This window comes from Erpetoichthys calabaricus, chromosome 10 (assembly GCF_900747795.2).
Source record: "Erpetoichthys calabaricus chromosome 10, fErpCal1.3, whole genome shotgun sequence".
Classification (NCBI taxonomy): domain Eukaryota; kingdom Metazoa; phylum Chordata; class Cladistia; order Polypteriformes; family Polypteridae; genus Erpetoichthys; species Erpetoichthys calabaricus.
Window position 1 is genome coordinate 140,360,607 of NC_041403.2, and position 24,307 is coordinate 140,384,913.

The following is a 24,307-nucleotide window of genomic DNA, read 5'->3' on the forward strand; positions in this document are numbered from 1 at the left end:
GTACATCACCTATTTTCCTGTCTCACTGTCTTGTCTTGCGTGAAGTTAAAATGTTTTATAATAGTGAGATGTTACTCATATCCTTAGCCCGACATCCACATATCATATGTGTTAACAAAGTGTGTTTTATAAGTTTACATGTGTTTAAAGCATGTGGGATGGGTATTTTAAGGCTTAAACTAAAAAAATGTTTATTTAAAATGTCTTTCTATATCGCGGATTTTCTCCTGTTGCTGATGGGTCTGGAACATAACTTCCGCGATAGGCGGGCAATCACTTGTATTTAAAAACCCGCGAAGTCGTGAATCCGCGAAAAGTGAACCGCGAAGTAGCGAGGGATTACTGTACATTTACAACTTTTTTCAACTAACTGAATTACAAAAAATAAAGTAAGCTGACTTTGTTACCGATGTTTAGGTTACAAACCCATGACAGTTGTGCTTTTTTTTTTTGGGAAGTTCTGTTTTAATTCACTGCCGCCATTCATAGGCAAAAATTGTAGTTTTGGCCCTTGTCCAAAGCTGTCATCGTCAAAAAATAACAAAAACATTTTAAAAATTCATAGTTTATGTACATCAGTGGAATACGTAGGGGATTCAGTTGTAGATTCATATTTATTGCTGTTGTGTGCATAACATATTCTGCAACTCATTGCCACTCTCTTGCTCCATGATTAGTGAATATAACACACCTTAACTACTCATGGTACGGGGATAAGTAAGAGGACTCTGTTTTCCCTTCTTTAAAAAAATCTTAGAACATATGAGTCATCCATTTAAAGCACACCCAAAATGATTTCAGTGAAACAAGAACTAATGGGTAATGTGATCTTTAGTGCACGATCTGCTGATAATTCCTCGTCTTGAATCGGACTAAAAACTTTATTTAGCTGCAGCTGGGCAAGCCAAGAGAAAGGCATTGTGGCACTGTGGTGTCAGTATTCCTCACCCAACCAGAACCGCTTTTAGAGCCCGTCGTTAAAGATGCTGCGGGCTGACCTGTCTGTCTTATATTGTTTAGTTGTGATTAGTGCCGTTCACCTTAGAGACTTGCTGCAGAGGCAGGTACAATACACTTGTGTTATATCTGTTTGTGGTGGTTCCTGTTTTGCTTTTACTTCTTAAGCAATGCTGATTTATAGGGTTTACAATGTATTTTGTTTATAGTGCCATATGATTTTTGACAGTCAAGGTCCTGCTTAAGGTTTCTTTTAAAACTTTGCATGTACTGAATGATTTGACTGTAGTGACATTTGTTTCTTCTAAATGTGTTCTACATAATCTGTGAGCCAGTAAAGCAGTATAAGAGGTTCTGGGAAGTGAGAGGGAGGGTACATCAACTTTGATCAATTTAGAAATTTCTTTGTTTCGTTAGGTGCCACAATACTAATAGACAATAGGCATTAACTTTGCTTTTTATAAAATTTAAATGAGGAGATTCTTTTGTCCTGTAGTGTTTGGAAAATAAGTTTTGCAATACATTGGTCAATTGTCTGCTCACACATTGGGAGCAAATTGTTTGACTCAAATTGCGAGCCATCTGTGCACGTCTAATTAAAATGTCTTCTGAGTTTTCATTTTCATGCTGTTAAATGAAATAAACAATTGCATTTCAGAACTAACATCTTCCTTCTTGCCAGACCCAGTTTATGAAGTGTTTTTGACTTTGGCTTTTAGATCTGCTCTAGACAGGTAGTTGTACTTTTTAATCTGCTGCAGTGTGAATTATCCTAAAAATATTGTACAATCTGCAAACATTAAAAGTAGAAACTATTTTAGTTTCTTAGAAGACTGTAATACAAACATACTACCAAATTATAGTACTCCCAATTTGTATGCCAAGTTCATCAATGACTTGATTATATGATTAATGGCAGGCATTAAATCTCAAAGAAATAGTGACAGTGACAGGTTACACGTCCATGACCAAACTTAAAGATTAGACATTTAATGCAATATTGGATTAACCCAGACCATAGTATTGAGAATCTCAGGGATTTCAAGGATATAATTTTTCTATACTGGTACTACCAGTGAGGTACACAGTGCTCATTATTTTCTTTAATTTTATCCTCTGTTTTAACAGATTGCGAATGTGCTGTACCTGGAATCTCCAGCAGGCGTTGGCTTTTCATATTCTGATGATAAGAATTACAAAACTAACGATACAGAGGTAGGCAGATGCTCTTAATTTCAATGGTACCTCAGTCACTGCCCGGGTATACAGTAGATATACAGTTTTTGATTATGCTGTTCCCTATGCAAGTGTGAAGATTTGTATCGTTTCCAGTCTCAAAGGCCTCAAGTAAAGAGAACTTGAATCCTCTAGGTTTTCTTAAAATCCTGCCAATCTATTGCTTAAACACTGTTTATACATTAAATGTGTTCAAAAGAATTCACTAAAATTGAGCATTAGGTAAACATTCTGTTCTTTATTTTAAGATTTAATCAATATATATAATATATATAAAATATATATACAGTGTATCCGGAAAGTATTCACAGCGCATCACTTTTTCCACATTTTGTTATGCTACAGCCTTATTCCAAAATGGATTAAATTAATTTTTTTCCTCAGAATTCTACACACAACACCCCATAATGACAACGTGAAAAAAGTTTACTTGAGGTTTTTGCAAATTTATTAAAAATAAAAAAAATTGAGAAGGCACATAGTACATAAGTATTCACAGCCTTTGTCATGAAGCTCAAAATTGAGCTCAGGTGCATCCTGTTTCCCCTGATCATCCTTGAGATGTTTCTGCAGCTTAATTGGAGTCTACCTGTGGTAAATTCAGTTGATTGGACATGATTTGGAAAGGCACACACCTGTCTATATAAGGTCCCACAGTTGGCAGTTCATGTCAGAGCACAAACCAAGCATGAAGTCAAAGGAATTGTCTGTAGACCTCTGAGACAGGATTGTCTCGAGGCACAAATCTGGGGAAGGTTACAGAAAAATTTCTGCTGCTTTGAAGGTCCCAATGAGCACAATGGCCTCCATCATCTGTAAATGGAAGAAGTTCAAAACCAACAGGACTCTTCCTAGAGCTGGCCGGTCATCTGAGCGATTGGGGGAGAAGGGCCTTAGTCAGGGAGGTGACCAAGAACCCAATGGTCACTCTGTCAGAGGTCCTCTGTGGAGAGAGGAGAAACTTCCAGAAGGACAACCATCTCTGCAGCAATCCACCAATCAGGCCTGTATGGCTGAGTGGCCAGACGGAAGCCACTCCTTAGTAAAAGGCACATGGCGGCCCGCCTGGAGTTTGCCAAAAGGCACCTGAAGGACTCTCAGACCATGAGAAAGAAAATTCTCTGGTCTGATGAGACAAAGATTGAACTCTTTGGTGTGAGTGCCAGGCATCACATTTGGAGGAAACCAGGCACTGCTCATCACCAGGCCAATGCCATCCCTACAGTGAAGCATGGTGGTGGCAGCATCATGATGTGGGGATGTTTTTCAGTGGCAGGGACTGGGAGACTAGTCAGGATAAAGGGAAAGATGACTGCAGCAATGTACAGAGACATCCTGGATGAAAACCTGCTCCAGAGCGCTCTTGACCTCAGACTGGGGCGATGGTTCGTCTTTCAGCAGGACAACGACCCTAAGCACACAGCCAAGATATCAAAGGAGTGGCTTTAGGACAACTCTGTGAATGTCCTTGAGTGGCACAGCCAGAGCCCAGACTTGAATCCGATTGAACATCTCTGGAGAGATCTTAAAATGGCTGTGCACCGATGCTTCCCATTCAACCTGATGAAGCTTGAGAGGTGCTGCAAAGAGGAATGGGCGAAACTGGCCAAGGATAGGTGTGCCAAGCTTCTGGCATCATATTCAAAAAGACTTGAGGCTGCAATTGCAGCCAAAGGTGCATTGACAAAGTATTGAGCATTTATTTTTAATAAATTTGCAAACACCTCAAGTAAACTTTTTTCACATTGTCATTATGGGGTGTTGTGTGTAGAATTCTGAGGGAAAAAATGAGTTTAATCCATTTTGGAATAAGGCTGTAACATAACAAAATGTGGAAAAAGTGATGTGCTGTGAATACTTTCCGGATGCACTGTGTGTGTATGTATATATGTATGTATATATATATATAAAATATAATATGTGTGCCTTCATTATTTATATCTTCAGGTTTCCATGAACAATTACTTGGCCGTCAAAGAGTTTTTCAAGCTGTTTCCAGAGTACAGCAAGAATGACTTCTATATCACTGGCGAGAGTTATGGAGGGATCTATGTACCAACACTAGCTGAGCATGTTATGGAGGATGATGCAATTAACTTAAAAGTAGGACACTTTACATTTTGTAGTGGCCAGTGAGGGGGCTCAGCTGGCAATATTGCTCATACAGCTTTGCTTCATTTTTATTGTAGGGAATTGCTGTTGGAAATGGCATGTCCAGCTATGAGATGAATTATAATTCCTTGGTTTATTTCGCTTACTATCATGGACTTCTGGGAAGCAGGTAGGGAATCTTTTTTGTTTCGATTTTGAGAAGCATCTGTCGGGAACTATGGAGACCCAGCTTTAGTAGTTTAGAACATGTGTAGTTCTCATTTGATCCATTGGCAGGTGTTGGTCATGCTTGGAAATGAAACAGTCAGGCTGCCCTTGCATGTTCCAAAGCAGTAGGTCAACCATGATGTGGAAATACACTTGCTTATATATATGTCACACCTTTTGTATTATTAGATTATGGGGAGAATTGCAGGAATATTGCTGCTCAAAGGGGAATTGCAATTTTTTTGAAAATCGGGACCAAAACTGCTCCATCCATGTAAGTACACTTTTTATTTTTATTTTGTTAAGGACAGCCTAATATGTTGAAGTAATGTAGACTGCTAATTGGTAAGACATGCTTTAGATCTAGCTTGTACAGAGTGTCCATAAAGTCTGTGTGCAATTTAAAATAGTTGTAACTTTGTAAGTATATGTGATAGAAAGAATTTGTAAAAAGGATTAGAAAGCTTGACGTATCTATTTATTTATTTTTTGTCTCTTAGAAGTTTTATTTTTGCCGTATTTGGGGAACTGAAAATCCACATGAGTCTGTTGAACATAGCAGTAGAGTGTTGTACCGTGTTAGCCATAGATTGATACTGGAGAAAGTTGGGTGATATGACACCTTTTATTGGCTAACTAAATAGATTACAAATGCAAGCTTTCGAGGCATGAAAGAGATTCTCCCAAAGTTAATGTGTGGTGTGCTTTGGGACAGAATCAAGTCATCGGGCCATTCTTTTTTTGAAGGACATGTTGTTGATGGTGATAGCTATTTAGAAATGCTGCAAAATTACTTCATTCCTCAGCTTGAGCAATTAGGACTGATAGAGAATACAGTGTTTCAACAAGATGGAACTCCTTGTTACTTTGCTTTGCATGTTAGACAGCTTCTACAGGAGAAATTCCCTAACAGATGGATTGGAAGAGGTGGATCATTTTCTTGGCCTCCATGTTTGCCAGATTTGACTCCATTGGATTTCTTTTTATGGGGACATGTGAAAGCTAATGTTTATTCAACCAAACCTCGATCTTTAGAAGTCTTGCAAGCTAGGATAACTGATGTTATTGCTGGTATTACTGAAAATCAGCTTGAAAATGTTTTCAGAGAACTACAGAATCTTATTACCCTTTGTAATAGTAATGATGGTGGACATGTTGAAAATTAATAAGATCAATAAAAATGTAAGTGTTTCTTCTTTCTAATCCTTTGTAAGTATATGTGATAGAAAGAATCTGTAAAAAGGTACAACTATTTTAAATTGCACACTGACTTTATGGACACCCTGTATATTGAGGAATGATGCATTTTAAATAAACAAAGAAGGCACTCAGTCATTGCACAGTAGATGAATCTGGTAATGTTTACCCTGGCCATTTGAAACCAAGATGCCTGTGTCCATACAAACCTATGCAGTTGACTGTTTTTTTCCACTTTCTGTGCCAGTACTAAATCGGGTTGATTAAATCTATTTAGTATTCAAACAAGCATACTGTAACTGTAAACTCTGTTCAGAGCATCATGTAATAAAATGCTGATGACACTTCTGACAGAAGTATAGTGCTGTTTGCTAATAGGTAAAGCTTCTGTAAGATCATCGGGTGGAAAGGGGCAGCACTTTTCCAAAAACTCAAATATTTTGTGGTTGACAATCGTGTCCACAGTACAGTATCTCGGCTGCATGGTTTTAATGGTTTAACTGCCTCCTATGTTTTTTGCTTCCAGTCAGAAGCAAGAAACATAGAAGTGAGAGTGAGACTGGCATCCTGCCAGCATGGAATCTGATGCTTCAGAAGGTAAAACAAAGGAAAACATTTCTCACTAAGAGAATTTTAATCAGAATCAGGTGTCCAAACAAGTATAACCCAGTGTTATGGGCTGTTGGTAATCCTGTTTTGTATTTCCTATTAATATTTTGCTTTCTTATGAAGGGGAAATGAAAATGGCTTCTTAAAGTTGAGTCTGTAATTCTATAGCAATCAACAAAAACTTTTATTAGACTTTTAAATTGTTCTGTTTATGTTTGAGCATTGTAAAACAGAATAATTTATTTTTGCCTTTATTTGCAGCTAATGGAGGTGGAGAAAATCATTGATAACTCTGGACTTAACATCTATAACTTATATGCACCGTGTGCAGGAGGCGTGCCAGGGCAGATACTGTAAGAGATTGATCAATATGGTAACATTATCTAGCATTTTTCTATGCTCATTTCTTCAGAATGTCACAATGGAGGGTTGATATGGTAGTGGCCTTAATACCCAGAATAATGCCAAGGGCACCAAGCTGTTCAAAAATTAGGGTCATTATTAGTCAAAAAAGTACCTCAAAGAGACTTAAACACAGGGCAAAAACAAAGTACAAACCTTAACAGTAGAGAAATTAAACTCTACTGCCTATCAGGACCTATTCTAGGTTTTGAAATCCTGTCTAAGAGGTGGCATAAGTAACCTCATTCCCTTATTGACTTAGGTCTTTGGTCATATTTAAGAATATGATTACAAGAATAAGAATGCCCCACCTCATGACAGATACTTTGAAAACTCTGGTTAAAATTAAAGGGTACTAGTTTTAGAGCTTTATCAAGGTTCATGAATTAATTTGGGTTTTCCAAAATAAGTGTTTTCTTAGTTATATTTAAAATTGGTGCATGGTCTAGACTAATTTGCCACTGTCACTATAGGCAGACTGCCCAGTCAGTCCACATATACAGCCCACATGCTTCAATATTGAATAAAAACACCAGTGACCATTTGCTCTAGACTTGAAATCGAGGGTTGTGTTGTATTTTCATGTTGCTGTGGAAATGCACTCTTGTACATTTGAATTTATATGCTTCCTAAAAGTACATTTAATTATTTATTTGGGTTGAAGTTTCTTTCAATTATATACAGTACATACAGTGGTGTGAAAAACTATTTGCCCCCTTCCTGATTTCTTATTCTTTTGCATGTTTGTCACACAAAATATTTCTGATCATCAAACACATTTAACCATTAGTCAAATATAACAGAAGTAAACACAAAATGCAGTTTTTAAATGATGGTTTTTATTATTTAGGGAGAGAAAAAATCCAAACCTACATGGCCCTGTGTGAAAAAGTAATTGCCCCCTTGTTAAAAAATAACCTAACTGTGGTGTATCACACCTGAGTTCAATTTCCGTAGCCACCCCCAGGCCTGATTACTGCCACACCTGTTTCAATCAAGAAATCACTTAAATAGGAGCTGCCTGACACAGAGAAGTAGACCAAAAGCACCTCAAAAGCTAGACATCATGCCAAGATCCAAAGAAATTCAGGAACAAATGAGAACAGAAGTAATTGAGGTCTATCAGTCTGGTAAAGGTTATAAAGCCATTTCTAAAGCTTTGGGACTCCAGCGAACCACAGTGAGAGCCATTATCCACAAATGGCAAAAACATGGAACAGTGGTGAACCTTCCCAGGAGTGGCCGGCCGACCAAAATTACCCCAAGAGCGCAGAGACGACTCATCCGAGAGGTCACAAAAGACCCCAGGACAACGTCTAAAGAACTGCAGGCCTCACTTGCCTCAATTAAGGTCAGTGTTCACGACTCCACCATAAGAAAGAGACTGGGCAAAAACGGCCTGCATGGCAGATTTCCAAGACGCAAACCACTGTTAAGCAAAAAGAACATTAGGGCTCGTCTCAATTTTGCTAAGAAACATCTCAATGATTGCCAAGACTTTTGGGAAAATACCTTGTGGACTGATGAGTCAAAAGTTGAACTTTTTGGAAGGCAAATGTCCCGTTACATTTGGCGTAAAAGGAACACAGCATTTCAGAAAAAGAACATCATACCAACAGTAAAATGTGGTGGTAGTGTGATGGTCTGGGGTTGTTTTGCTGCTTCAGGACCTGGAAGGCTTGCTGTGATAGATGGAACCATGAATTCTACTGTCTACCAAAAAATCCTGAAGGAGAATGTCCAGCCATCTGTTCGTCAACTCAAGCTGAAGCGATCTTGGGTGCTGCAACAGGACAATGACCCAAAACACACCAGCAAATCCACCTCTGAATGGCTGAAGAAAAACAAAATGAAGACTTTGGAGTGGCCTAGTCAAAGTCCTGACCTGAATCCAATTGAGATGCTATGGCATGACCTTAAAAAGGCGGTTCATGCTAGAAAACCCTCAAATAAAGCTGAATTACAACAATTTTGCAAAGATGAGTGGGCCAAAATTCCTCCAGAGCGCTGTAAAAGACTCATTGCAAGTTATCGCAAACGCTTGATTGCAGTTATTGCTGCTAAGGGTGGCCCAACCAGTTATTAGGTTCAGGGGGCAATTACTTTTTCACACAGGGCCATTTAGGTTTGGATTTTTTTTCTCCCTAAATAATAAAAACCACCATTTACAAACTGCATTTTGTGTTTACTTGTGTTTATATTTGACTAATGGTTAAATGTGTTTGATGATCAGAAACATTTTGTGTGACAAACATGCAAAAGAATAAGAAATCAGGAAGGGGGCAAATAGTTTTTCACACCACTGTAGCAGACCCTGTAATAATAATTCTTTACATTTATATAGTGCTATTCCCACCACTCACAGCACTTTTCATAGTGAGAGAGGAGGCAGTTTATCCACCACCAGTCTACAGCAACAACCTGGATGATGCCACAGCAGCTGTTTTGCACTATGCCCACCACACATTGGCTATTAGGTGATTAAGAGGTGTGTGAGAGAGACATTTTGAGACAGGGGATGAATAGGGGAACAGAATGACTAGACCATGAAGGGCAGAAACTGGGATCTTTTATGACCACAGAGAGTCAGGCCCTCAGTTTTATGTCTCATCCGAAGGATTGTGCTATTTTTACAGCACATTACCCCCATCACTGCACTGGAGTATTGGGATCCTCAATCAGATCCTCACAGGGTAAGTGCTTCCTTTTGGTCTCTCCAACACCTCTTCCAGCAGCAACCCAAGCTTTTCCTAGATGGTGTCCCACCCAAGTACTGGCCAGGCCTGTTCTAAAGTACATGTGGTATGGCTTTTGGATGTAGTATCAAACTGAAAAATAATTATAATATTCAAATAGGTATGCATTAAGCCTTTTTTAGTTCTTACTATCTACATTCTTAAAGTGTTTATTGCAGCAGTAATGACCATGTGTCATTTTGAAAAAGAATATCTTACAGACTTGCCTATTAGAATGTTGAATTTTAATTTCTTTTTTTTTAATGGTCACTCTCTAGGTTGAGGTGCATAAGCATACTTACGCTAGTGAAGGCTTAGAAGTGAACCACAGTCTTGTCATAGATTTTATTCTACATTTAGTTTTCAGTTGAGGCCTGTTCGGTTGCTTTTTGTTGATCAGTTCTATTAATGTAGTACTGTATGTGCTATAAAGACCTGAGGGCTCTCTTCAAAGTTCAACATATCTGTTTAGCTTGTTTTATTGATTGAGAATGAGATGCAGATATCTCTCTAATATAAAAAAAAAATCTTGCGACGAGTCGTGATCTTCTGAAGAGAAACGGTTCAGAGAGGCAGAGTCACTTTCACTTCCCGCGACACGGTCAAGTCACGTCATACTGACATCCATTGGAAGCATGTTCCTGTGAGACAGTGACCTAGGCAAGGAGAGTAATAATCAGCTCGGAACAAGTGGAATTGAAAACCTTGCAGGTCCAAACAGCGTCAAAAATAAAAGACAAAGAGTAAAAGATACAGTAGAACTTCATACAGACATTCAAAAACGTTGGTGCCATATACATGCAGAGCAGGTTACAAATTATGAAAGCAGTGGAATTTGAAAGGCTCAAAAAAAAAAAAAAACCTTGGCACAATACACACGCAGAGCAAGTTCAAAAATATGACAGTACTAAAATTCGAAAGTGTCAAACAAAAGAGACTACAGATCACATTCGTGCAAACAAACGGAAATTATTACTAGGTGAAATAACGGAACAGCACCCCAATGAGAGGCGGTCAGCTCCTCCAAAACCCTTTTAACAGTGATACAATGAGAATCAAATAACAGTTGTTTTTTTTTTTAACCTCCTCTTTGCTCAATCAGCTGCTAACTTGCTGCTGCTCCAGTGCCACGTGATCTGCATTTTGTGCGGCGCTTCGAACATTTTAAAGTCACTGCCTTGACTCTCTTGTCCCCAAGACATCCTCAAACACTATTCAATCTCTTTTTTCTGTTCCATTATTTCACCGAGTAATATTTTCCGTTTGTTTGCACTAATGTGATCTTTACTCTCCTTTTCTTGAGACTTTCAAATTTTTCTACTTCTGTTATCTCTAACCTGCTCTGCATGTGTATCACGGGACTTGCTTCCAAAGGTTGTAAGTATGATGTGACTTGCCTGTCTCGCGGGACGTGAAAGTGTCTCTCTGTCTCTCTTCAAAAGATCACATCTCATCCCAGAAAAAAAGTCTCATCCCAAGTGTTTTTTTTTTTTTTTTTTTTTTTTAAATACAGTGCATCCGGAAAGTATTCACAGCGCATCACTTTTTCCACATTTTGTTATATTACAAGCTTATTCCAAAATGGATTAAATTCATTTTTTTCCTCAGAATTCTACACACAACACCCCATAATGACAACGTGAAAAAAGTTTACTTGAGGTTTTTGCAAATTTATTAAAAATAAAAAAACTGAGAAATCACATGTACATAAGTATTCACAGCCTTTGCTCAATACTTTGTCGATGCACCTTTGGCAGCAATTACAGCCTCAAGTCTTTTTGAATATGATGCCACACCTATCCTTGGCCAGTTTCGCCCATTCCTCTTTGCAGCACCTCCCAAGCTCCATCAGGTTGGATGGGAAGCGTCGGTGCGCAGCCATTTTAAGATCTCTCCAGAGATGTTCAATCGGATTCAAGTCTGGGCTCTGGCTGGGCCACTCAAGGACATTCACAGAGTTGTCCTGAAGCCACTCCTTTGATATCTTAGCTGTGTGCTTAGGGTTGTTGTCCTGCTGAAAGATGAACTGTCGCCCCAGTCTGAGGTCAAGAGCGCTCTGGAGCAGGTTTTCATCCAGGATGTCTCTGTACATTGCTGCAGTCATCTTTCCCTTTATCCTGACTAGTCTCCCAGTCCCACAGCATGATGCTGCCACCACCATGCTTCACTGTAGGGATGGTATTGGCCTGGTGATGAGCGGTACCTAGTTTCCTCCAAACGTGATGCCTGGCATTCACACCAAAGAGTTCAATCTTTGTCTCATCAGACCAGAGAATTTTCTTTCTCATGGTCTGAGAGTCCTTCAGGTGCCTTTTGGCAAACTCCAGGCGGGCTGCCATGTGCCTTTTACTAAGGAGTGGCTTCCGTCTGGCCACTCTACCATACAGGCCTGATTGGTGGATTGCTGCAGAGATGGTTGTCCTTCTGGAAGGTTCTCCTCTCTCCATAGAGGACCTCTGGAGCTCTGACAGAGTGACCATCGGGTTCTTGGTCACATCCCTGACTAAGGTCCTTCTCCCCCAATTGCTCAGTTTAGATGGCCGGACAGCTCTAGGAAGAGTCCTGGTGGTTTCGAACTTCTTCCACTTATGGATGATGGAGGCCACTGTGCTCATTGGGACCTTCAAAGCAGCAGAAATTTTTCTGTAACCTTCCCCAGATTTGTGCCTCGAGACAATCCTGTCTCAGAGGTCTACAGACAATTCCTTTGACTTCATGCTTGGTTTGTGCTCTGACATGAACTGTCAACTGTGGGACCTTATAAAGACGGGTGTGTGCCTTTCCAAATCATGTCAAATCAACTGAATTTACCACAGGTGGACTCCAATTAAGCTGCAGAAACATCTCAAGGATGATCAGGGGAAACAGGATGCACCTGAGCTCAATTTTGAGCTTCATGGCAAAGGCTGTGAATACTTATGTACATGTGCTTTCTCAGTTTTTTTATTTTTAATACATTTGCAAAAACCTCAAGTAAACTTTTTTCATGTTGTCATTATGGGGTGTTGTGTGTAGAATTCTGAGGAAAAAAATGAATTTAATCCATTTTGGATTAAGGCTGTGATGCGCTGTGAATACTTTCTGGATGCACTGTATATAATAGATGTTTTTCCATTGCACTTTGCTACATGCTTCCACTGTGTCTAGTTCAAAATCAGCCTTTCAAATGTTAGGCTAAGAAGTGCGAAGAATCTTGGTTTCTCTTCAGGAAAACACACAACATTCCTAATTTTTTTTTCAAGTCATCTGTCTATCCATCCATATTATAGCTTGCTTCTTCAGTTCACAATCACAGGAATGGAATATAATATACTGTATATATAATAGGTGCTATACTCATTTACAAAGTACAGTTAAGACAAAGCAACAGTCAGTAAGCACAACTGCAGGGATTTTATACATAGAAATATATTGTTTCTGTAGACATTAGTTTTGAAGTGCTCATAGGACATATAATAAAAGTAAATGAAAATGTATACATAAATTAAGCTAAGACCAAATGGTAATAGAGGAAAAAACAAATGAAATTCTAGCCTATCGAGATTCCATTTACTACAAATATTTGAGTTGACTGTCTATAGAAAAAGACAAATTCCAGTGTGGTGTCTGCCTGGCTCCTCCATGGAAATTCTACAGTGTACTTCTGTGCAGGCTAGGGTCTTTGGTTTTGCTTGAGTGCAGCCAACTGTCTTGTACTTTTTTGTTTATTTTAATACTCAATGTTAAAATCTAGAAGATTGACATTAATACCTTGGACACTGACACATTCTCCCCATTTCTAATAAAGTGCCTATGTACCAAGGATTCATTAAAAGCTCCACAATGTGGTTTTCCTCTATGCTACAGACTGATAAAATTTGAGCTATAGGATTTCAATAGCTATTTGTTAGCTTGTTTTTACAACAGTATTTGTCTAAATAAGTCAGATACAGATGAAAAAGAAAATTAAGAAAAAATTAAGAGCTCATCAAAGTAAGTCCCATATGCAAGCTATATTCTTTACTTATCAAAACCTTCAATTACACATTTTAGATACCCATTTGATCAGTTCATGTATTCCTTAACACTGTTACTTCAGAGTCGAGCTTCTCCACTGTCTCTAATGAATATTAAACACACTTGCAGTGTATTAACATGCGTAAGGAAATATGAGATTCCAGAAAGATATTTCATGTAAACTCTCTTCCAAGTAGTAGCTCTCAGTAATCCATTTTGCCAATAACTTTGTTACCCAAGTTTGACAAGGTATGACGTAACTCTCACCTCTCACTTCATTTCATTATACTAAAATGGTATTTTGCAGTTGCCTTATGGTACTATGCCATTTAAAAGGTTTCCTTCTGTTTTTTCTTTTCACACACGTAATTTAGAGAAAAGAGTTGTGCAGCTTGAACTACAAATCAATAGTGACCTTACAATCTCTTCCAAACTTCAATTAGAAATGCACGTGAACAGAACAATATAGGAATGTCTGTCATCATAAATGTCATGTCATTTTTCTAACCTGCCTAATCCAGACCAAGGTTGCAGGTGGACAGGAGCCTATCCCAGCTAGCATAGGGCACAAGGCAGAAACAAATCCTTGACGGAAAAACGCACACAGGCCTGTTCACCTAAGTTGTATGTCTTTGGATAGTGGGAGGAAACCAGAGCACTGAGAGGAGACCCATGCAGATGCACAGGGAGGACTAAGGACACAAACCCTGGTCACCATACTGTGAGGCAACAATGCTATCCCCTGTGCTACTATGACATCCTTCATCACAAATGGTAGCCTCTAAATTTCCCATAACATTTTAATGCCAAAATATAGAATTATACGTGCTTGGGGGAAACTGCTAATCAGTTTTTATATTATTGATTGTCTAGATTTTATATTATTTTTTTATATTATTGGCATTAGGAATGGGCTTCTTTTTTATAGTATTGGCATTAGGAATGGGCTGCTCATCTGGAAGCTTTTGTTTTGCAGGTCTGACAGCAGAGGAGTAATTTTTTATGATCTGGGGAACCACTTCCGGCAGCTTGGTTCAAAGCATCTATTGAGACAGGTAGGATTCCACCACGTTGGTCGCAGTGAGGTCGCTATTTTTTTGCTTTACTTTAAGGAGCTGCACTGTAAACTTTCACACATGCAGAAGCTGAAATTAAATGTTAAATCCTAACATAAAATAGTCCCTGGATACTGAATACAACTTAACCAAAACACTAAAATATCTGGTCATCAGCATATTTTAATTCCTAATAAAGCTGACAAAGAACTTTTTTGTTGATGAACTTTAAATGGTTTTGCTTTTCCTTTATACCACTGTAGAAGCTGCTTGCTATGAACTCTCTGAGCGTGTCTGTAAGGCTGGACCCTCCCTGTACCAATTCAACAGCAGCCACCACATACTTGAACAACATCTACGTAAAGCAGGCTCTCCACATCAGCCCTGAAGCACAAGACTGGCAGATATGCAGGTATTTCCAGGACACAGGACTGGCACTTTTGTACACATTCAAAAGATTTCACTTCATATGGCTGGGAAAGCACCAGCTCTCCGGCGTTACGCTGCTGTGCCTTTCTAACTTTCTTTGCTCGCTGCTTTGAATCACCGATCTGTTTACTTTTACAGCCTCTGCGTGTTTTGCATATGGTACGGTTCATTTGTGTAATGTTATGTTTTGAAACATATCTGTTAATATTGAGCTAAAAATGGTTATACTTCATTACTCATTTAATGTTTTGTCTATTTGGAGTCAAGACTGCTTGTGTAAATTCTGCAGTGTTTTCTTTTTGTTATCTGTCTGTTTCTGACATCATTCTCTTTGTTCTTTCATAATTCATCATTTTTCTTATTAGACTCATTTAAACTTTGTGTTTAAGGTTTACTTTTTTTTTTAGTTCAGTTTGGTGCTGGTGGTGTGTATCAAGTGGGCATGGCACAGAAGTATAATTTTATTTACCATTATGTAATGTGTGGAGATTTATTAAGGCATCTGCAAACTTGAAATTGTATGGGAAATGCTGATCATGTAATCAGAGAGAGCTGGGGGGCTTTCTACTAGTTGTGCTCAAGACTAGTGACTCCCATAAGACTGCCTTGGCACACTGTGCTGCTGCTATCCTTTCACACGCACAGGACCCAAGTTAAATACACATAAAGATGCAATGCTGGGATAGTCTGCTGTGATTAAGAGTTTGTCAAGCAAATTACAAAGCAATAATCTATTAAATAAAAGTTGTCCAGCATAATAAGTCAGTCCAGTTTATTTTTATGTAACACTCTTAGTACAGGGGCAGCACGGTGGCGTAGTGGTAGTGCTGCTGCCTCGAAGTAAGGACACGTGGGTTCACTTCCCGGGTCCTCCCTGCATGGAGTTTGTTTGTTCTCCCCGTGTCTGTGTGGGTTTCCTCCCACATTCCAAAGACATGCAGGTTAGGTGCATTGGTGGTCCTAAATTGTCCCTAGTATGTGCTTGGTGCATGAGTGTGTGTGTGTGTGTGTGTGTGTGCGCACCCTGCAGTGGGCTGGCCCCCTGCCCAGGATTTGTTCCTGCCTTGCACCCTGTTTTGGCTGGGATTGGCTCCAGCAGACCCCTGAGACCCTGTGTTGGGATATAGAGGGTTGGAAAATGATTGACTGACTCTTAGTACAGGCTTAGAGCACTTGCATTTTATTATATTAACAGTGATAACGTACGAACAATAAATCACCAGCCATACAACCTTTACATACACAAACACAAAAAACACATTAAACACTAACATAAACCAGAGCAAGTTCAATGCTTAGGAGAAACAAGTCATTTATTCTAAAGTCCATTAGCATTAAAGATTGGATATAGTCTGTTGAAAATAAAGGCAAGGAATCCAAAATCTCCAGTCAGGAGGATATGTGAAGAAAATACAGTGGAACCTCGGTTTGCGAGCATAATTCGATCCGGAAACGTGCTCGTAGTCCAAAGCACTCGTATATCAAAGTGAATTTCCCCATAAGAAATAATGGAAACTCAGATGATTTGTTCCACAACCCAAAACTATTCATATAAAAATGATTAATACAAAATATAAAGTAAAAATACATAAAACAAATTAACTTGCACTTTACCTTTGAAAAGAATCATGGCTGGTGTGAGTGAGTTTCTAAACTCTTGTGGGATTCCACCCAACTGGATGACACGCTGAAGAGCGTCCCAAAGCAATCGCAGTCTCCCAGCGCTGTAGCAGTTCTCCGTAAAAGCGAATCCGAAAAGATCGCGGACATGCTATAAGCGCCTCCTGTCAATGGGTGATACAAGGAACATTAGAAATGTGCAGGGCCCTGCCTGACTGCTGTGTCTATGTATAAATAACCGCGCTGTTGCTGTTTCAAGCTGAATAAAGCTGGTGTTGCTAAAGTACTGAGACTCAGCTTTGTGTTTTAGGGTGCAAGACGGGGACTCGCACGTCACAGCACACACGCGAGCACACACACACACAAAAGCGTGCACACAGTCACAATGCTAATGCTGTAGTAAACACTACGCTCGTATGGATGTTGACTATATGAGTGAGGCACGCCGACTCAGACGGAGAATAGGAGATGATTGCCCACAATCCCGCAGTGGGAGAGAGAGAAGAACCATCAGCTCAGTTGTGATCACATGACGCTCAGCAGACAAACTACTCGTACTGCAAGACCTCGCTCGTTTATCAAGTGAAAATTTATTAAAAATTTTTGCTCGTCTTGCAAAACACTCGTAAACCAAGTTACTCGCAAACCGAGGTTCCACTGTACACTGTTTGATTGGTAGGTGGGAGTTCATGGTCAAAAATAACTGACAGAGTCTCAATTTTACCATCAGTTGATGCGGCTCAAACGTAAATGTTTTGGGGCATTTTCCAAAATTTTGCATTTTGCACTTCAGTAGTTAAAATGGTGAAGTGGGGTATTTGTTCCATATTGTGATTTGTCATAACTTTGCAATATTTTTAGTTGTTAAGTCGTTCAAATGGCAGAGTATTTGAAAAGTATGGTATTGCTCATTCTTGGATGTTAGACTGCTGCAGCAGAGCAGAATATCAAATTAGCAGTAATTAGTCTTAATATTTAACTGTTTTAACAAAGATGTCTGTCATTACTGTTAACAGCCAAACTTGTATTCTTTCAATTCCGTGTGTTTGCTAAAGATGATGATCTATCATTTCTGTGCAACTACTATCTGTTTGTCATATTGGCCAATTCTAAAACACACAGGCAAAATATCAGGGATTTCAAGGTGTATTTTTTAATATGTCATTAAGTATCCATCTTTGTGTCTGTGGGTTTTTTTTTTCTTCAAATGAGGTTGAAGTACGTATTTGAGAGTTACTTTCTTTAACTTGAGTACAATTTTCAAAATCAAAGTAGCAGATCAAATATCTGATGAAACAAAAAGAGTTTTAGTTAAAAATAAGATTGAGTATAGAATGCAATTTTCCTTCAGGACCTGGATTGAGCAGCCCTGCTTTTAGGCACTTTGTGAACCTTGTTTATGAAACATGATAAACAAGCACAGTAAGAGGAGTTGGCAGCCATGGGGTAATGTGGGCTTGAGTGTTCAGGATCACCAGTGAAGACTTGGCCATTGTTTTACCAAGAATGGCAAAAGATGCCACATTCTGAATGGTAGAGCAGATAGATAGATACTTTATTAATCCCAAGGAGAAATACACATACTCCAGCAGCAGCATATTGATAAAAAACAATATTAAATTAAAGAGTAATAAAAATGCAGGTATAACAGACAATAACTTTGCATAATGTTAACATTTACTCCCCCGGGTGGAATTGAAGAGTCGCATAGTGTGGGGGAGGAATGATCTCCTCAGTCTGTCAGTGGAGCAGGACAGTGACAGCAGTCTGTCGCTGAAGCTGCTCCTCTGTCTGGAGATGATACTGTTTAGTGGATGCAGTGGATTCTCCATGATTGACAGGAGCCTGCTCAGCGCCCGTCGCTCTGCCATGTCAAACTGTCCAGCTCCGTGCCTACAATAGAGCCTGCCTTCCTCACCAGTTTGTCCAGGCGTGAGGCGTCCCTCTTCATTATGCTGCCTCCCCAGCACACCACCGCGTAGAAGAGGGCGCTCGCCACAACCATCTGATAGAACATCTGCAGCATCTTATTACAGATGTTGAAGGACGCCAGCCTTCTAAGGAAGTATAATCGGCTCTGTCCTCTCTTGCACAGAGCATCAGTATTGGCAGTCCAGTCCAATTTATCATCCAGCTGCACTCCCAGGTATTTATAGGTCTGCACCCTTTGCACACAGTCACCTCTGATGATCATGGGGTCCATGAGGGGCCTGGTCCTCCTAAAATCCACCACCAGCTCCTTGGTTTTGCTGGTGTTCAGGTGTAGGTGATTTGAGTCACACCATTTAACAAAGTCCTTGATTAGGTTCCTATACTCCTCCTCCTGCCCACTCCTGATGCAGCCCACAATAGCAGTGTTGTCAGCGAACTTTTGCACGTGGCAGGACTCTGAGTTGTATTGGAAGTCCGATGTATATAGGCTGAACAGGACCGGAGAAAGTACAGTCCCCTGCGGCGATCCTGTGTTGCTGACCACAATGTCAGACCTACAGTTCCCGTGACGCACATACTGAGGTCTGTCTGTAAGATAGTCCACGATCCATGCCACCAGGTATGAATCTGCTCCCATCTCCGCTGCCCCTTTTTGAGCAAATGAGACAAAGGTTCTGCTCCATGACCCAGAACTGGATAAACTCAACTTAGTTTGATTTTATATAGCAGTCTTCACAGGGTGCTGGTGCAAAGCTTTGTTAACACAAGTAAATGTAATTACAAACCTTACCATTTACTAATTACATAATGCGTACTCATGGACAGACAGGAAACTAAAATACAGCAGTTTGAAAGAGATTAACATAAATGCAGTTCAGCAATATCTGTTAAGAATGTAAATCTTTTTAGACGATGTTTTGATGTCATTCAAAAATGAGTTAAATGTATTTGTGTGGCTGGAAGGTGTGACTTGATGCCAATAATACACACGCTTAGCAGGGCTTCAAAGCATGTAAACATAGCTGACCCTTCAGAACACCAGTCCCAGGGTCACCTTATCCCATTGTCGCTTGCTTGTATCATTTGACAAGCCAGCCTGCCCATTAAACCTAGTTATTCTCATTATGAAGTGAGGCTCTAAGAGGTTTTTGTCAATGATACAAACAGATTTAAGGATTCCATTTTAATTTTTGGAGATTGCAAAATTTAAACCAACTGATGTGGTAAATAGGCTTAATGTTGTCATATCAGGTAGTGCAGCATTGCAGTTCTTTCTGGTAGAATTGATATGCTAGTTCAGAAAACAAAGTGATGGATTATTAAGCTCTTCAGGAGATATCTGTCCTCAGGCAGTCTGTCACGAGCCCCCTTTTATTATTTGCTTCATAAAATGAATACATTTGTAGTTAACATTATTGTCCCCTTCTCACCGCACAAATAGAACAGAAGTGGAAGACTTGGTAATAAAACACGCAGGGCTTCACTGTGAGTGGTGTTCTACACCAGTCAGTTAGGATATATATTGATGATTTAGTCAGAAAATGTTACAAGTATCCCATATTTTCAGGACTTTCAGTTTAGTTTAACTATATAACTATATATCATTGTTGCAAAACATTTTGAAAACCACCAATTGTAACTTACTGTAATCCATAAGAGACCCCTGCTTCCTGGAAATGTTCCTCTAAACGGTGGCTTCACATGAACCAACCCTTTCCCTGTCCTTTTTAGTGCAAGATAATAATCAAGCACTTGGCTAATAATTTTAACATACAGTGCATCCGGAAAGTATTCACAGCGCATCACTTTTTCCACATTTTGTTATGTTACAGCCTTATTCCAAAATGGATTAAATTCATTTTTTTCCTCAGAATTCTACACAGAACACCCCATAATGACAACGTGAAAAAAGTTTACTTGAGGTTTTTGCAAATTTATTAAAAATAAAAAAATTGAGAAAGCACATGTACATAAGTATTCACAGCCTTTGCCATGAAGCTCAAAATTGAGCTCAGGTGCATCCTGTTTCCCCTGATCATCCTTGAGATGTTTCTACAGCTTAATTGGAGTCCACCTGTGGTAAATTCAGTTGATTTGACATGATTTGGAAAGGCACACACCTGTCTATATAAGGTCCCACAGTTGACAGTTCATGTCAGAGCACAAACCAAGCATGAAGTCAAAGGAATTGTCTGTAGACCTCTGAGACAGGATTGTCTCGAGGCACAAATCTGGGGAAGGTTACAGAAAAATTTCTGCTGCTTTGAAGGTCCCAATGAGCACAGTGGCCTCCATCATCCATAAGTGGAAGAAGTTTGAAACCACCAGGACTCTTCCTAGAGCTGTCCGGCCATCTAAACTGAGCGATTGGGGGAGAAGGACCTTAGTCAGGGATGTGACCAAGAACCCGATGGTCACTCTGTCAGAGCTCCAGAGGTCCTCTATGGAGAGAGGAGAACCTTCCAGAAGGACAACCATCTCTGCAGCAATCCACCAATCAGGCCTGTATGGTAGAGTGGCCAGACGGAAGCCACTCCTTAGTAAAAGGCACATGGCAGCCCGCCTGGAGTTTGCCAAAAGACACCTGAAGGACTCTCTGGTCTGATGAGACAAAGATTGAACTCTTTGGTGTGAATGCCAGGCATCACGTTTGGAGGAAACTAGGTACCGCTCATCACCAGGCCAATACCATCCCAACAGTGAAGCATGGTGGTGGCAGCATCATGCTGTGGGACTGGGAGACTAGTCAGGATAAAGGGAAAGATGACTGCAGCAATGTACAGAGAAATCCTGGATGAAAACCTGCTCCAGAGCGCTCTTGACCTCAGACTGGGGTGACGGTTCATCTTTCAGCAGGACAACGACCCTAAGCACACAGCCAAGATATCAAAGGAGTGGCTTCAGGACAACTCTGTTAATGTCCTTGAGTGGCCCAGCCAGAGTCCAGACTTGAATCCAATTGAACATCTCTGGAGAGATCTTATAATGGCTGTGCACCGACGCTTCCCATCCAACCTGATGGGAGCTTGAGAGGTGCTGCAAAGAGGAATGGGCGAAACTGGCCAAGGATAGGTGTGCCAAGCTTGTGGCATCATATTCAAAAAGACTTGAGGCTGTAATTGCTGCCAAAGGTGCATCGACAAAGTATTGAGCAAAGGCTGTGAATACTTATGTACATGTGATTTCTCAGTTTTTGTATTTTTAATAAATTTGCAAAAACCTAAAGTAAACTTTTTTCACGTTGTCATTATGGGGTGTTGTGTGTAGAACTCTGAGGAAAAAAATGAATTTAATCCATTTTGAAATAAGGCTGTAACATAACAAAATGTGGAAAAAGTGATGCGCTGTGAATACTTTCTGGATGCACTATAAATCACCAAGTGAAAAGTATGGAAAAGGGTGACGTTCTAGAGAGAGCATCTGCATGCTTCCTCTTGGTGATATTTGTAGCTTTGGACTGGGTTATCATTTATATGTGGATGATACTCCGATCTGTTTCAGTGTATCAATCTATAGCTAACACGGTACAACACTCGACTGCTAGTGTTAAAAGTGAAAGATCATCAGAGCTTTCTCTGCTCACAACCAGCCTCGGTGAAATTAAAAGCCACATTGAATGTAACTCTTTAAAATTAAACTAACAAAACTAAAGTCATGCTAATTGGCACTAAAGCTCAACTCCTTCTCAGTTACTCTTCGTTATGATCTCATCAGACCTTCTTCTTCTGCTAGGAAACTTGGTGTCATTTTTGATTTTTCCCTTTTTTATTCTACCCACATTCATCACAATAAAAAAAGCTTTATAGCTTCCATCTCCATAACATACCTCGTGTTCGCTCATTCGTCATGTTGAGAAACTTGTCCATGCTTCTATCACATCCTGCATCAACTGCTCTAACTCCCTCTTCTAATCTCGTATCACAGCTCCAGTTGATTCAGACTCTGTTGCAAGAGTCCTTACACAAACCAACAACAGCGAGCGAGAACAGCCATCCTGCTCCACCGTCCCACAGGACTGAGTATTAAATTCTACTAATGACATATAAAGATTTAAGTGGCCTTGTACCAGACTGTCTCAGTACCCAACATCACTACACTTTTGTGCTCCCACTAAGGTCCTCTTGCAATCTTGTTGTACCCTGAAACTAACCTCTGCACGCTTTGGGTGACCGAGCCTTCAGCTGTGTAGCACCCAGACTTTGGAATGACCTCCTTAAATTAATGAAATCAGACGACTCAATTCATTCAACTGTAAACCCCTTTTTCCTCAGGAAGGCATTGAACTTACCCTGACGTCCTGACCCTTCTTTCAGTTGAACCTCTCAAAGTGCCCAAGAAGAATTGTATTTTTGTATTTTATTCTGGTTTTTTTGTGGCTTATTGTATTTCAATGCATTGTATATCCTGCATTTATCTTTATTTAGTATTAATACAGATATTATTTGTATCTAATGTTGTATATGCCCTGTTCTCTCTGAATATCTGTATGTTTAGCATGGGAAAGGTGCCATATACTGTAAATAAAATGGTTTATCATTAGTCTTATTTTTTAAGAGTGAAAACCAGGAGGGTTCCACATGTAGCTCAGTTTAGCCAGATAAAGTTACATTTTTTTATATATCAATACAGAAACTCTCTGCACCTCTGTCTGGACATTTGTTTTCTCATGTATTGTTAATCGGTTTCTACTTTGTTTTCTGTGCATCTCTTCTTGCATCTTGCCTTGCGGGTTATCGTGGCACTCTGTGAGGAGCTCTGTGCAAGAACACAGTGATAATCATACTGGCGGTGCTACCTGTCTCAAGTCGTCAACGTAGACTTCCACATTAACGTGTGCAGTGCACCATGCAGCGTGTATGTCTGTGTTATATACCGTTTGGTGTGGGATTTGTAAAAGCCGTGCCATGTGCAAAAGTTTGCTGATGACACTGCTATCGTGGGCTGTATCAGGAATGGGCTGGAGGAGGAGTATAGGGACCTAATCAATGACTTTGTTACATGGTGCGACTCAAACCACCTACACCTGAACACCAGCAAAACCAAGGAGCTGGTGGTGGATTTTAGGAGGCCCAGACCCCTCATAGACCCAGTGATCATCAGAGGTGACTGTGTGCAGATGGTGCAGACCTATAAATACCTGGGAGTGCAGCTGGATGATAAATTAGACTGGACTGCCAATACTGATGCGCTGTGCAAGAAAGGACAGAGCCGGTTATACTACCTTAGAAGGTTGGCGTCCTTCAACATCTGCAATAAGATGCTGCAGATGTTCTATCAAACAGTTGTGGCGAGCGCCCTCTTCTACGCAGTGGTGTGCTGGGGAGGCAGCATTAAGAGGAAAGACGCCTCATGTCTGGACAAACTGGTGAGGAAGGCAAGCTCTATTGTTGGCATGGAGCTAGACAGTTTGACATCTGTGGCAGAGCGACGGGCGCTCAGCAGGCTCCTATCAATTATGGAGAATCCACTGCATCCAATTAATAGTATCATCTCCAGACAGAAGAGCAGCTTCAGCGACAGACTGCTGTCACTGTCCTGCTCCACTGACAGACTGAGGAGATCGTTCCTCCCCCAAACTATGCGACTCTTTAATTCCACCCGGGGGGGTAAACGTTAACATTTAACATTATATATAGTTATTGTCTGTTTTTCACCTGCATTATTATCATTCTTTAATTTAATATTATTTATTGTATCAGTATGCTGCTGAAGAATGTGAATTTCCCATTGGGATTAATAAAGTATCTATCTATCTCTATCTCTCTATCTCTATCTATCGCAATGAAATAGCAACCAAATGTGCACACAGACACTTATACT

The 24,307-nt window shown here is 40.0% G+C and overlaps 1 protein-coding gene across 1 annotated transcript in view; it reads left to right on the forward strand.

Annotated features, from left to right (window-relative positions):
- Window positions 1-24,307, forward strand: part of ctsa (cathepsin A) — a 38,749-nt gene that overhangs the window by 11,551 nt on the left and 2,891 nt on the right. Inside the window, exons 5-11 of the mRNA XM_028811972.2 lie at window positions 2,086-2,172; window positions 4,141-4,296; window positions 4,383-4,474; window positions 4,702-4,786; window positions 6,580-6,671; window positions 14,428-14,506; window positions 14,770-14,918. Coding sequence (XP_028667805.1) covers window positions 2,086-2,172; window positions 4,141-4,296; window positions 4,383-4,474; window positions 4,702-4,786; window positions 6,580-6,671; window positions 14,428-14,506; window positions 14,770-14,918 — 740 coding nt within the window. The remainder of the gene's footprint in view (window positions 1-2,085; window positions 2,173-4,140; window positions 4,297-4,382; window positions 4,475-4,701; window positions 4,787-6,579; window positions 6,672-14,427; window positions 14,507-14,769; window positions 14,919-24,307) is intronic.